The sequence below is a fragment of the Apodemus sylvaticus genome, chromosome 15 (genome assembly GCF_947179515.1).
Source record: "Apodemus sylvaticus chromosome 15, mApoSyl1.1, whole genome shotgun sequence".
In the NCBI taxonomy this organism is placed as follows: Eukaryota; Metazoa; Chordata; class Mammalia; order Rodentia; family Muridae; genus Apodemus; species Apodemus sylvaticus.
In genome coordinates this window covers 84215501-84228502 of record NC_067486.1, presented here as the reverse complement: position 1 = coordinate 84228502, position 13002 = coordinate 84215501, and the positions used below count along the sequence as shown (strand labels likewise).

Here is a 13002-nt window from a genome sequence, read left to right as displayed (position 1 = left end):
CATTAATTCACCAAGTTAGACCTTGTTAAAATCATTACTGTATATCATCAGTGTCCTATCTTATATCCTAAAGAAAAGCTCATGTAACATCAGAGCTGCCTCACTTGAAGATGCTATTTAGGGGCAGGCATCCAGGATCTAGGAAAGAAGATAAGACACCAGGACCAGACAGCTGTGTCCACCAACAGGTCATTTATTTCCACTTGTCTCTTTGGCTCCCCTGATAACATTAGCAGAACTCCTCCTGAGCAGCCAGTCATCCTGACCCCCACTCAGGACAGGGGCTGGCTGGGTGGCCAGCTACTTGGATAGCACAGGAGGAGACAAGGACTGGAGTACTCTGTGTGGCTTACAGAGGTCTCATGGGGAGTCAGGGGGGCTAATTACAGTGACTGGATTCATAAAGTCCTCCAACTCATGCGAAGGCGGGCTAGGAGGCGTGTGCTCATCCTCAGAAAGATCCTTGGTTTCATCCTCACTTCCTCTGTCCTCCTCCTCCTCTTCCTCGTCTTCCTCCTCCTCTTCCTCTTCCTCCTCTTCAATGTCCTCACCCTCTTCCATGTTCACCACTTCCTTGGACTTGGGCAGTCTAGAGCCCACACTGGCACTGGGGATCATAGAGGACCTGGTCTCTGACAGGTTCATGTTGGGTGTCTGTTCCTGGCCTGTTCCAGGATCCCGAGGGCTGAGTAGCTGGCGGATTGGCAACTCAGGGCGAAGGGAGAGGTGAGACTCTAGAGACTGGTCCTGATCTGTGTCACCAGTAAGCTCTGGTTGCATGGAGGAGGGTTCTGTGCTGTGCTGGGAGGTGCCAATACGGGAGCCACTACGTGGAGAGGCTCCTGACCTGGAGGCATGTCTTAGGGCCTGCCGTGCCAACTCAGCTTCTTCCAGCTTCCGCAGAAGGCAGGTCCAGTTGATGTCTGAGGACAGGCGGATGTGAGTGCCCTTCACCTTCTTGAAGCCCAGGAAAATGTCCATGAGAACCTCAGTGATAGGGAAGGAGATGAAGCCAAGTTGCTTATTGAGGCTTTCCTCAAACTTGTGCTTGCAGACAAGCAAGGAGACTGCCTGTTCAACCAGGAAGTTAGTGAGCTCCTCAAACCAGGGGTTAGAGATGTACGACAAGCTGGACACAGATGAAATGGAGGGCAGAGGCTTCTTCTTCGAGAACTTGGTGTTGGGGCTCTGTGTAACAGCCAAGGAGAGAAAAGGAGACGTTTAACCCTTGTCATCTCCTGGCTGCCCTGTGACATAATATTGCTACACCCTCATTGGCCGTTGTGCCAGTCCTCCCCCATTATCGTCAGGGAAGCCACACTCGTCACACCAGGGTACAGACCTGCCACATCTGCCCTGACTAACATCCACTCCATATGCCTCACCTGTCAGGTCTAGAGCTAGCCCAGCAGCCTGAGCTCGTGCAAGCTGGTAGAGCGGCATGTGTCAGAATGTCAGAAGGAATTACATCTGAGCCTGATGGCGGGTTGAGATGTCCAGAGACCTTCAAGGTCAGGCCATCTATGTCCTCATGCACACTTCCTGACCAATGTCCCCATTGGAGCAGGACTAAGGAGCCCTAAAGCCAGGCTAGAGGACACTTGACCTTACAATACAGAGATGCCCTCTTGGCAAAAACTCTGATCCAGCTGGGTGGTGGAGGCAGCAGTGCCAGCAGCTGCAGTGGCTGGGGTGCACGCCTTTAATCCCAGCACTCAGGAGGCTGGCAGATCTCTGAGTTCCAAGCCAGTCTATTCTGCAGAGTGTGTTCCAGGACATCCCGGAACACAGAGAATCCCTGTCCTAAAAAGCAAGTAAGCAAACAAAAAAGCCAAACCATTAAAAAGCTCATATACATAAGAGAAATGTAGGAGGGACTCCGAGGTTCACAAAACAAAACACCAACAAAACCCTGCAACTGCAGGCATGGTGATGCATGCCTCTAATGCCAGCATTTGGGGAGTTGGGAGGCAGAGGTAAGAGGATCATGAGTACAATGTCTTCCTCTACCATATAATGAATTTGAGACCAGCCTGAACTTTGTGACACCCTGTCTCAGAAAAAAGAAAAAGAAAAAGAAAAAAAAAGCAAGGTAAAAAATAGCCTTTATTAATCTTTGACGACATCTGGAAACTGGAAATAGACGGACTAAGATACCTGATCCCCAAGCAGCTACCTCGGAAGAGTTCTGCAATACAGGGCAAGAGAGCTTGTCCTTGGGCGCCTGTCTGTAACAGTGGCTACTAGAAGTGGTGGGTAAAGGAGCCCCTTCCCTTTAAATGTTCCTCTAAGACCTCTGGCCCTGCTCTTGAGGACACCTCTGGACACAGTATAGGAGGGGGAGTGGAAAACCTTGTTCCCAAAGAAAGGAACGGGGGGAACAAGGGGAGAGGGGAATGGGAGTGGAGAAGGCAGGGAGAGGCGAGATGCTGATGCTGGACTGGGCCCCTGAGCCGAGCCTGGGAGGAGGCCATCTCCACTGTGATTCCCGGGGCAGGCAGGGTGAGGTGCAGGCCGTGGCGGGGCTGAAACATATGGTTGTAGTTTGAGGTCATAGTTTGTTTCTGCAACTTGGGGTGAGACTTAGGGGGCTCCTGCATGGAGTGGAATGAAGGGATAGGGACATTAGAGACTTCTGTAGGTGTCACCTTGAGCCTGAATCTGGTAGCCATCTGGACTGCAGATGGGGAGTCCCTTCTGCCCCTGCTTTTTTTGCGAGATGTCTTAGGGCTGGAGATTGGAGTAGGAGAATCACAAGGCTCTCCCCTGGCCTCCCTGTCGGTGGGTATAGAAGCCTTAGAGCTGGGCTGCAGAAGATCAGAGTTCCCGGGCAGCACTGGAGTGGTCTCTGACGTAACAGGGAAGAGGGGGAAGCCATTGTGGCGGCAGGCGTGGCTGAGTTTGTCTACGGCCTGGCTGACTACACGCTGCAGGGCAGGAAAGAGGCGATGCTCGGCCAGGAAGTCCAGGGTACGATGGGGTTCCCTGAGTGGACAATAGGCAGGCAGATTGAAGGATGCTGGTTGGTTCAGCAGTGATTTCATCTCCTTGTTTAACTCTTGTCTGAGGAAAATCATCTCCTGTTCTCCGAGTCCCAGCTCTGAAGTTTCAGGGGTGACTGAACTGGAGCCCAATAGCCCAGAGAACCAAGACAGAGGCTGCTCCCGGGTCCACTGACTGCTGGTCTGGCTGCCCAGCGAGTCCCACAGCAGGGAGTCCCTCTGGGAGCACGGTTGATTCAGGACTTTCTGAAAGGAGAAAGAAAGGCTGAGAGGTGTCCAACCAGGCCGACCCCCAGCCCCACGCTCAGGCCCATCCTCCGCTAGCCTGAGCCATAGCACCAGACCTCACCCCTTTGTTTTCCAGTCGCAGTAGCCTCTTGAGGTTTTTCTCAAGCAGGAGTTTGTCCCTCATAGGTGGCAGTGAGCCTATGCCTCTGGCACCCAGGTCACTGTCTTGGCTGTGGGACCCCAGCCATCCCGCTGTGATGCTGCTATGGGAGTCAGACATGGAGCTGGAGCAAGATGGGTAATTGTTTGGACGCCCCGCACACAGAGTGGGCCGAGCACGGTGCCGGTGCACAGTGCTGATGCTGGGTCTGCCTCGAGACCGATGCCTACTACAAGGCTCCTCCACTGGGTCTTGTATATCCACCAGCGGCACTCCGGCCTCTGTCTTCATGGCGGCTAAGCGCTCTGTCGCCTGCTCCACAACCGTCTGCAAGCTGTCCAGTACCTGACCCTCTGTGAGGAAGTCCAGGAAGCCACCAAACGCCTGAGGGCGCCTAAGGCTCTGCTGGTGGCCCTGGCGCTCCGAGCATCGGTTCATTGATGGTAGGTGTGGCACACGCCCAAGCTTGCAGGTTGGCTTCATTTCTGGCAACAGATACTTCTTGGGCAGCTGCATTTGAACAGAGAGGCTGGTCATATAACAGGCAGGGTGCCCGCAATGAGTGAGGGCTCCCTCTGCAGTCCTCCCAGGGAGCCATTGGGAACTGATTGGTACTGAGCAATGGAAAAAGGTTTTGTTTTGTTCTGGTTTTTCATTTGGTTTTTTTTTTTGAGACAGGGTTTCTCTGTGTAGCCCTGGCTGTCCTGGAACTCACTCTGTAGACCAGGCTGGCTTCGAACTCAGAAATCCGCCTGCCTCTGCTCCCAGAGTGCAGGGATTACAGGTGTGCACCACCACTGCCTGGCTATGAATTGCATTTAAAAACATTTTTTGTTAAATATTTTCTTTATTTACATTTCAAATGTTATCCCCTTTCCACATCTCCCCTCTGAAAACCCCCTATCCCATCCCTCTGCTCACTAACCTACCCACTCCCTCTTCCCTGACCTGGTATTCCCCTACTCTGGGGCAATGAGCCTTCGTGGATCCAAGGGCCTCCACTCTCCCTGATGTCCAACCAGACCATCCTCTGCTACCCATGTGGTTGGAGCCTTGTGTCCCTCCATGTGTGCTCTTTGGTTGGTGATTAAGTCCCTGGGAGCTCTGGGGGTACTGGTTGGTTGTTCCTCCTCTGGGGATGCAAACCCCTTCAGCTCCTTGGGTCCTTTCTCTAGCTCCATTTAAAAACTTTTTAAAAAAGATTTATTTATTTATTATATGTAAGTACACTGTAGCTGTCTTCAGACACTCCAGAAAAGGGCGTCAGATCTAATTACCGATGGTTGTGAGCCACCATGTGGTTGCTGGGATTTGAACTCAGGACCTTCAGAAGAGCAGTCAGTGCTTTTAACCACTGAGCCATCTCATTAGCCCTTAAAAACATTTTTTTTAACAATTATTTGTGGGTACATGTGCATGTATGTGCACCTCAGTGTAAGTGTGGCAGTCAGAGGAAAACTTGGTGTAACTGGTTTTCTCCTTTTCTTATGTTGATCTGGGGATGGACTGATCAGCCTCAAGTCAGATCATCAGTATTGACTCAAAGTGCCTTCACCCACTGAGCTATTTCTTTCTTTCTTTCTTCTCTCTCTCTCTCTCTCTCTCTCTCTCTCTCTCTCTCTCTCTCTCTCTCTTTCTTTCTTTTTTTGATTTGGTTTTTTCCGAGACAGGGTTTCTCTGTGTAGTGCTGGCTGTCCTGGAACTCACTCTGTAGACCAGGCTGGCCTCGAACTCAGAAATCCGCCTGCCTCTGCCTCCCAGCACTCTGGGATCACAGGCGTGCGCCACCACCGCCTGGCACCCACTGAGCTATTTCATCAGCCCTGAATTACATTTCAGAATCAGGTAATCCTGGGTTTGAATGCCACCCAGCCCTGCTCCCTTAGGGATGTGTGACTATGCTTACAACAGCCCTTCTTGAGGGCTCTCTGCAAAGTGTGGGTCAGCTGGATACACTTACCCGAGCCACATAGGTGCTGTGCGCAGCCTCATCATCAGCCAGATAGCCTGAGTGGTGGCGGCACCTCGCCATGATGTGGATAATTAAACTTGTTTTCTGCTTCCTTTTTCAGGTCCCACAGCACAGATGCAGACTCCTCTGTATGGGGCAGGGAAAGGGAGTAAAGGTAGGTCCAGGCCTCCACGGGTCCCCCATTCCCTGTACTTGTCTTTCAGACTTCCCAACTCTCCCTATTTGGACCAGTCACTCATCTGCGGACACTCCCAAGTCGTTGCCTTTTGTTTGCAACTGTGTCTGGGTCGAAGTGTGTGTTCAGACTTCCTTCTTTCAGACCACAGGCACCCTGGAGCCCGCAACTGCTTACCAGAGTCTCTGCTGTGCTTCTAGGGGTTCGCTCATTCAGCACCCTTTAAAGCTCTACCGCACAGTACACTGGAATCCTAACCCCGCAGCATCCCAGTATGCTCATTTACATACTTCATCCTGATTGGCCAGAATCTGGCCTCTCATTCACCATCCTCCCCGACACAATGGTTGGGGGCGGGGCCCAGATTGGCTCCTCCCCCACCTGCTGGATTTTCTGTCAAGCCAGCTAAGTAAATAGTGCTTGGGGAAGGTTATAAAGACTTTACTCAGCCACGCGTCTGAACCTGGGCCTTGTTTCTCTAGTCCTCAGGGCGAAAGCGACAGCCTCGATTTGTCATTCAAACACCTTCCTCAGGTCATCCCTGGACCTCCGAGCTGGCTTCTTCTTGGGGCCCCTTTCCCTCATCGATGCACTGTGGACTAGGCCGCATCTTCCTTTTCAAGTGAAGAGTCCTGGTTTTTTGCACCTCCTAGTTCCTGTCCCTGCTTTTTCTTGCTGATATGACTTAGCCCCTCAACACCAGCTCCTCATAATGGAGCTGAGCATCCTTCCACAAGTGAGTATTACAACACACCTTGCACCTTACGGAAGCTTCATATAAATTCACCTCTACCGGTTTCCTTTCCCCTCCATCCTAGAAAGCCTGTCATTGCCAACATATCCACAGCAAGTCCATCCTCCACGGCCACACTCTTTCTTTTCTTTAGGGCAGGAATCAAAGCAGTGAGCCCTAATTCCTAACAACTCCATTCCTGATACAGTAGGTGCTTAATAGTTTTCTCTTCCCAATCTGTGGTTCTCAGGGCCCCATGGCCTCAAGTCAGAGGGGCCCAGTGGCTGAATGACACCTGATGGTTCAACAATCACTATGATCAGACACAGCAGTGTTTATGCCAAGAATTTGGCTGAAGGGTTCTCCGAGGCCTCCAATCCTTACAAAGCATCATCAGGTACTGTTACAATCAAACTTTCTCCCTTCTGCCGGTCATGCAGGAATCAGATAGGATTGATGAAACCAGAGCAGGTCAGGTTCCAACCTGTAGAGAAGAGTTCCTGCTCCATCTCTCTCATGAACCTCCAGGTTTCTTGGCTGTAAAACAGTAGTAAATTATCAATATCATGGGCTTGAACCAAGAAGCAGACATCCTATAATGGAAGCCTTTGGTTTGCAGCTGTGGGTGCTTCTCAGTGGCAGAATGCTGGCCTAACATGCATGAAGCCTTTGGTTTAAGTCCCCGGGCCACAAAAATCAGGCATTATTGGTAGCACATACCTGTAGTTTCAGCACCGGACAGGTGGATGCTCTAGGATCAGAAGTTCAAGGCTAGCCTTAGCTGATGGATTGTGAGGTGATGGATGTCAATCCAGCCTTAAGCTCAGGTGGAAATGAGCGAGTGCTTTCTTGAGTAACTCTGCTGCTTTTCTTGTTTAGAGCTGTCGCTAAGGAAAAGCTTCCTCTTAGGAGAATCAGTGAGGAACAGACTGTTTAAAACAAAGAGGATCAAAGGTACAAGAATGAAATAACTTGGCATCATCTTTGAGTGATGGAGACAGGTAGGTGGCTGGTTTTTCCTTTTTTCTTTTTTTTCTTTTTTTAAAGGTTTATTTATTATATGTAACTACACTGTAGCTGTCTTCAGACACTCCAGAAGAGGGAGTCAGATCTCATCACAGATGGTCTGTGTGCCATCATGTGGTTGCTGGGATTTGAACTCATGACCTTTGGAAGAGCAGTCGGTACTCTTAACCGCTGAGCCATCTCTCCAGCCCAGCTGGTTTTTTCTCAAGAGAAAATAATAGAAGGACAATATACAGCCTAGAAACTTAGCAATCGTAAACACTGGGAAGATCAAGGGGAATTTTTCTTGAGAATCTCTCTCCTTTTCGCCATTAAAAATTACAGTTTGAAGATAAAAAATTTTTTTGAGCTAGAGAGATAGCTCAGTGGTTAAGAAAGCTTACTGTTCTTGCAAAGGACTGAAGTTCGGTTACCGGTATGTGTTCGCATTGGGGATCACAACCATTCTGTGCCCTTTTCCGGTCTCCGTAGGCAGGCGCGCGCATGCACGCGCGCACACAACACACATACATATGTGTATACACACACACACACACACACACACACACACACGAACAAAAAAAACACAATTTGCAGAGCGTTTGCAGGACACTCAGAGACCTCTAGGTGGCGAGAACAATGGCGGCGTGCAGCCGCATTAGGGCGTGTGCGTCGGGGTGGGGCCTCGGCAGCGTTCGAGGGCGGGGTCTGGATGCCCCAACCCATTCCCTCTGCTCTCCAGCCTGGGTTTGGCAGCCATGGCTTTTCCCCGCGTGCGGCTGGTCGTCACCGCTGATGACTTTGGTTATTGTCCGCGGCGCGATGAGGGCATTGTGGAGGCCTTCCTGGCAGGAACTGTGACCAGCGTGTCCCTGCTGGTCAACGGCACAGCCGCAGAGAGCGCGGCCGAGCTGGCCCGCAGGTGAGGGCGGTCCCCTACGGACCCGGCGGGTTTAGGGGCTCCCGCTCGGTGGCAGCCGGTGCTCGCTCTCGCGCTCTGCCCGTAGGCACAGCATTCCCACGGGTCTCCACGCCAACCTGTCTGAGGGCCGTCCGGTGGGCCCGGCCCGCCACAACGCCTCGTCGCTCCTCAGCCCGGAAGGCTTCTTTCTTGGCAAGATGGGATTTCGGGAGGCCTTAGCGGCTGGAGACGTGGCTCTGCCCCAGGTGCGGAGGCGTGGCTGCAAGGGGATACTCATCTTGATCTTCAAATCCCAGCCCAGAGGGTGTCATGGAAATCGTTGGGTCAAAAGAGGACGCTGGGTATATTCTCTAGTTCAGAGGCTGGAGCAGTCGCATCATGGCACCTGACGGAGCTCCTAGTTTTGTGGCTGCTTCCCGAAGCTCAAGGTATCTGTCTGTGCTCCTCCCTTCAGGTGCGGGAGGAACTAGAAGCTCAACTCAGCCGCTTCCGGGAGTTGTTGGGCAGGTCCCCCACGCACGTGGACGGTCACCAGCACGTGCATGTGCTCCCAGGTACGCGCTTGATACGCCCAGGTCGTGGTGCGGGGGCTTCTTTCCATGGTTGGTGGGGAGGTCGATGGAGACTCTCCTCTGCGCCCACCCCTCCAAGCAGGCGTGTGTCAGGTGTTCGCCGAGGCGCTGCAGGCATACGGGGTCCGCTTCACACGGCTGCCGGCAGAACGTGGCGTGGGCAGCTGCGCGTGGCTCGAGGCGCCAGCGCGCGCCTTCGCCTGCACGGTAGAGCGCGATGCTCGGGCCGCCATCGGCCCCTTCTCTCGCCACGGTCTGCGGTGAGCATCAGCCTCCCCAACTACATCTAGCCCTGTCCCGTCCCCATAGGTCCCAGTTCTGGTTGGTTTTTCTCAACCAAAAAAAAAAAAAAAAAAAAAAAAAAAAAATTTAGGAGTTGACCTGCTGTCCTGCTCCACCCTCTGCCTATCCCGACCGGTCCTTCAGGCAATACCTTTGATATCCTGGCACTCACAGGTGGACCGATGCCTTTGTGGGCCTGAGCACTTGTGGCCGGCATATGTCTGCTCACCGAGTCTTGGGGTCACTGGCGCGGGCCCTGGAAGATATCCCTGCTGGCCACGCCCTGACTGCTGAGCTGATGGCACATCCCGGATACCCCAGCGTGCCTCCGGCAGGGGGCTGCGGTGAGGGCCCAGATGCATTCTCTTGTTCTTGGGAGAGGCTGCATGAGCTGCACGTTCTCACAGCACCTACTTTGCGGGCTTGGCTGGCCCAAAATGGTGTGCAGCTCTGCGCCATAGATGACCTGGATTCCAAAAGGCCCGGGGAAGGGGTCCCCTTGTGAGGCAACTCTGGAGTCTTCCCCACTCAGACACCGAAGGCCAGCTACAAAACTGCCTGTTACTAGAGAGGAAGGCCAGGGCTAAAGCTCCAGTTCAGCCAGGCCTTGGAGCAGGGCCTGACTTCCTAGAATGAAAAGCCACTGCTCCCCTTCCCAGGTCCTCTAGGCTGAGTAGAAGGCCGATCTTGGGCAGCCCTGCCTGGCTGCAGGCAGGCCCAGTCTGTGACATCTGGACATAAGGCCAGCTGAGCGTTTATTTGGTGCCAGTTCATGTTGCAGTCATAACCACTTGTTTAAGAGCAGTGGAAGAGGCTGGTGTGTTAATAAAATAATGTCTTTCAGATTTGGCTGGTTTATAAAGTGTCCAGGTGCCGGGCAGTGGTGGCGCATGCCTTTAATCCCAGCACTTGGAAGGCAGAGGCAAGCGGATTTCTGAGTTTGAGGCCAGCCTGGTCTACAGAGTGAGTTCCAGGACAGCCAGGGTTACACAGAGAAACCCTGTCTTGAAATCCGGCCCCCCTCCAAAAAAAAAAGAAAGCAAAAAACAAAAGTGTCTGTCCAGGTATCCTTCAGAGAACCAAGATATACAAAAACATCTTCACATGCCAATTCTGCACATGCTTACATGTTTTAAATCCTTTAGTTAAAAAAAAATTACATGCACTTGTTTGTGTTGGGGGAGTGTGTGCATGCCGTGGCACATGTGTTTTGCTTCTGAGATGTCTTACTACCTTGCTCAGAGACCTGAGTCCTAGGCTCACGGAATCCTCCACCGCCACCCACTAGTTGAGATTGCAAGCGCACACCACTGTGCCCTAGCTATGCCTATATTCTTTTCTTTTTCTAATTTTTAAACTTTTTTTTAAAAGATTTATTGTATGTAAGTACAATGTAGCTGTCTTCAGACACACCAGAAGAGGGCATCAGATCTCCTTACAGATAGATGGTTGTGTGCCACCATGTGGTTGCTGGGATTTGAGCTCAAGACTTCTGGAAGAGCAGTCAGTGCTCTTAACTGCTGAGCCATCTCTCCAACCCCATTCTTTTCCTTCTTAAGGGAGGGGGACAGAAGATTCATTGAGGTGTTCTGGGAAGGCATATGGGAACCATAATTTTGATTTAAAAAGAGGTTATCTGGGGGAGGGGCAGTAAGGTGGGCTCAGTTGGTAAGAAATAGAGTTTGATCCCTGGCACTCTGGTGGAAGTTAAGAACCAACTTCTAAAAGTTGTCCTCACTCTGGCTGCCACAAACCCACACAAACATTATACACATACTATAGAAGTAGTTTTAGTTGTCTTTTTTGGGGAAAAAAATGGTAATGTTATATGTAAGCCATTTCAGGGGACAGATAGAAAGAGGAGTGTTTATATTTTCCCAGGAAAGTAGTCTTCTGTTGAAATGAGAGCTAGGATTCTAGCTATGTGTGATGTGTGGGTGCTCTGTGGGCCACAGGGCAGAAGGACAGAACACAGCCTCACACAGTCCCATCTCCGAGGATGAAAAGGCTGACAGAACACCACATGATCCTTTTTGGTAGTGGGGACTGAGCCTAGATTTTCACATGAGCGTGCTAGGCAAGACAGCTGGGCCGTCTTGATACTCATTATATTGCCAATGATTATACTGAACTTCTGGTCTTCCTGCCTCGACTTCTCGAATGCTGGGATTGCAGGTGTGCACCATCACTCCCAGGTAACATGGTTTTAGGATTAAGCCCAAGGCTTCCTATCAACTAAGCTATGCCTCCAGCCCTTACACGTCCCTGGCCCCAACTAGAGACTTAGACATGGGAGTTGTAGAGTGGGACTTAGGATTTGACACGCCCTATATCCATCCTGCAATTGGGGGGCTGGGAGGAAGAGCAGCTCTCATTTGGCCTGATAGGCGTCATGGCTTTCTGAAGGGATGACTCTTGCTCCTCCTGCTTGCCTTCATTCTGTTGACAGGCCTGTCTACTGTACCCTTCCCAGACCTTGGCTTGGGCAGGTTTAACACTGCATGTCTGTGACCGAGATTCCTATTCACTTCATCCGTTTCTAGAGCCAGCCCTCGGAGTGTGACTCTACAGTGGAGTGCTCAGAAGGCTTTGCTGAGTTCTGCTCTGCTGGGATACTGCCCAGCTTACCTACAAAATCAGTGTGATCTAATCCACACTGTAGGACAAGGAAGGTCCTCTGGAAGCTTCCTTCCCTGGACCTTGGGCATAGCACTGGGTATGTGGTCTTTACTGCTTTCCAGGATTGCTGTCTTGAGTCAAGAACCGAACTGTATAGTCATCCAGGAAATGCCATTCACCAGGCATAGCCTGGGCCACCATGTTACACAGTCTTTTCCTCAGCTTTACTATTTGGGGGTAGTTCTGTTTGCTCACAATGGACATGGGCAGGGCAGGAAAAGCCAAACTGACTTCTCCCTTGACTAGACTGTACAGCATGCATGGACATACATCTCGTAGGGCTAGAGAGAATGACATACCAAATAAAAGCCGCTCATCAGTGAGGAAACCAAGGGCCTTTGGCTACAGGAGCCTCGGGAATAAAAGGTAAGGATACAGGGGATGCGGGACTTTGGAACTACACACTCACTTGAAGGGAAACAAGATGGAGAGGGATAGTAAAGTGGGCTAAGGAAGGAGCATGATTGGGAGTTCAAAGCCAGCAGTGCCCCAGGAATGTCTGGAAGCAAAGGTGAAATGATGTACCAGGCAGTATTCCTCCAAGATCTGCAAACACAAGGAGGTACACCTGACTGCATCTGGTGCCCACACGTCACAGGCCTGGTTAGTGCTGTAGTGCCGTAGCAGTAGCTATCTGGGAACCCTCATACCTTCCTGAGGTCACACGGATGGACGTGACATGTGTCGGTCTTTGAGGTTTCCCCAGTGTTAACTTCCCCATCTGCTGCTACCTGGCGGAGAACACCTGGATATGTCTTTCAGCGGCTGAGAAGTGGAGGAGAGATGAGAGGCCCAGCCACTACTCTCTAGTCCCCAGATAGGCCCCCAGCAATGCCCATCCCCAAAGAAACCCATACACCCAATCTAGTGTCTGAGAACATTTTTATTAACGACAGAATGGGGTCACAGCATCTTAGAAAGCCTATTCTCTGCCAACGTGGAAAGAGCAGGACAAGACCCGGGCACTTCAAGGAACCAGGGGGATGTGACTTCCTGAGCCAGCTCGGGTCGGGTGGGTGGCTGGCTGCTCCACAGGTCTCCCTGCCAACCTGCTCAAAGCCTGCTCAGGGCAGGGCTGGAAGGACGAGGCATGCAAGCCCAGAGGGACACCCCGGATTCCAAGCCAGGCCTCTGCTTCCAGGGCAGGCCTCGGCCGACAAGAATGGGGCTGAGAGTCCCTGAAGGGCTGCTGGCGGGAGTGCCCTCCCACAGTGAGCACAGCCGCGGGGAGGGAACAGGCAGGTAGAGCTAAGCAGTGAACAGCTGGACTAT

General features: G+C 51.8%; 2 protein-coding genes across 3 annotated transcripts; one reads left to right on the top strand and one right to left on the bottom strand.

Moving 5' to 3' along the window:
* Positions 1-236: 236 nt before the first annotated feature.
* Ccdc116 (coiled-coil domain containing 116) lies at positions 237-7583 on the bottom strand. Its single transcript, XM_052158295.1, has 5 exons — positions 6991-7583; positions 5351-6807; positions 3352-3900; positions 2649-3248; positions 237-1188 (listed from the first exon to the last, which is right to left on the bottom strand). Exons 2-5 carry the CDS (start codon positions 5420-5422, stop codon positions 361-363), a joined length of 2049 nt encoding a protein of 682 aa, XP_052014255.1. The 5' UTR covers positions 5423-6807; positions 6991-7583; the 3' UTR covers positions 237-360.
* A 402-nt stretch (positions 7584-7985) lies between these two features.
* On the top strand, positions 7986-9894 carry Ydjc (YdjC chitooligosaccharide deacetylase homolog). 2 transcript variants are annotated; one of them, XM_052158280.1, is made up of 5 exons: positions 7988-8197; positions 8283-8442; positions 8652-8751; positions 8852-9029; positions 9226-9894. In XM_052158280.1, the coding sequence occupies exons 1-5, from the start codon at positions 8034-8036 to the stop codon at positions 9554-9556; spliced, it is 933 nt and encodes a 310-aa protein (XP_052014240.1). In that variant the 5' UTR covers positions 7988-8033; the 3' UTR covers positions 9557-9894. The 2 variants fall into 2 exon arrangements, with proteins under 2 accessions (XP_052014241.1, XP_052014240.1); XM_052158281.1 differs by lacking the exon at positions 8852-9029 and having other exon boundaries at positions 7986-8197; positions 9226-9341.
* The last annotated feature ends 3108 nt before the right edge of the window (positions 9895-13002 follow it).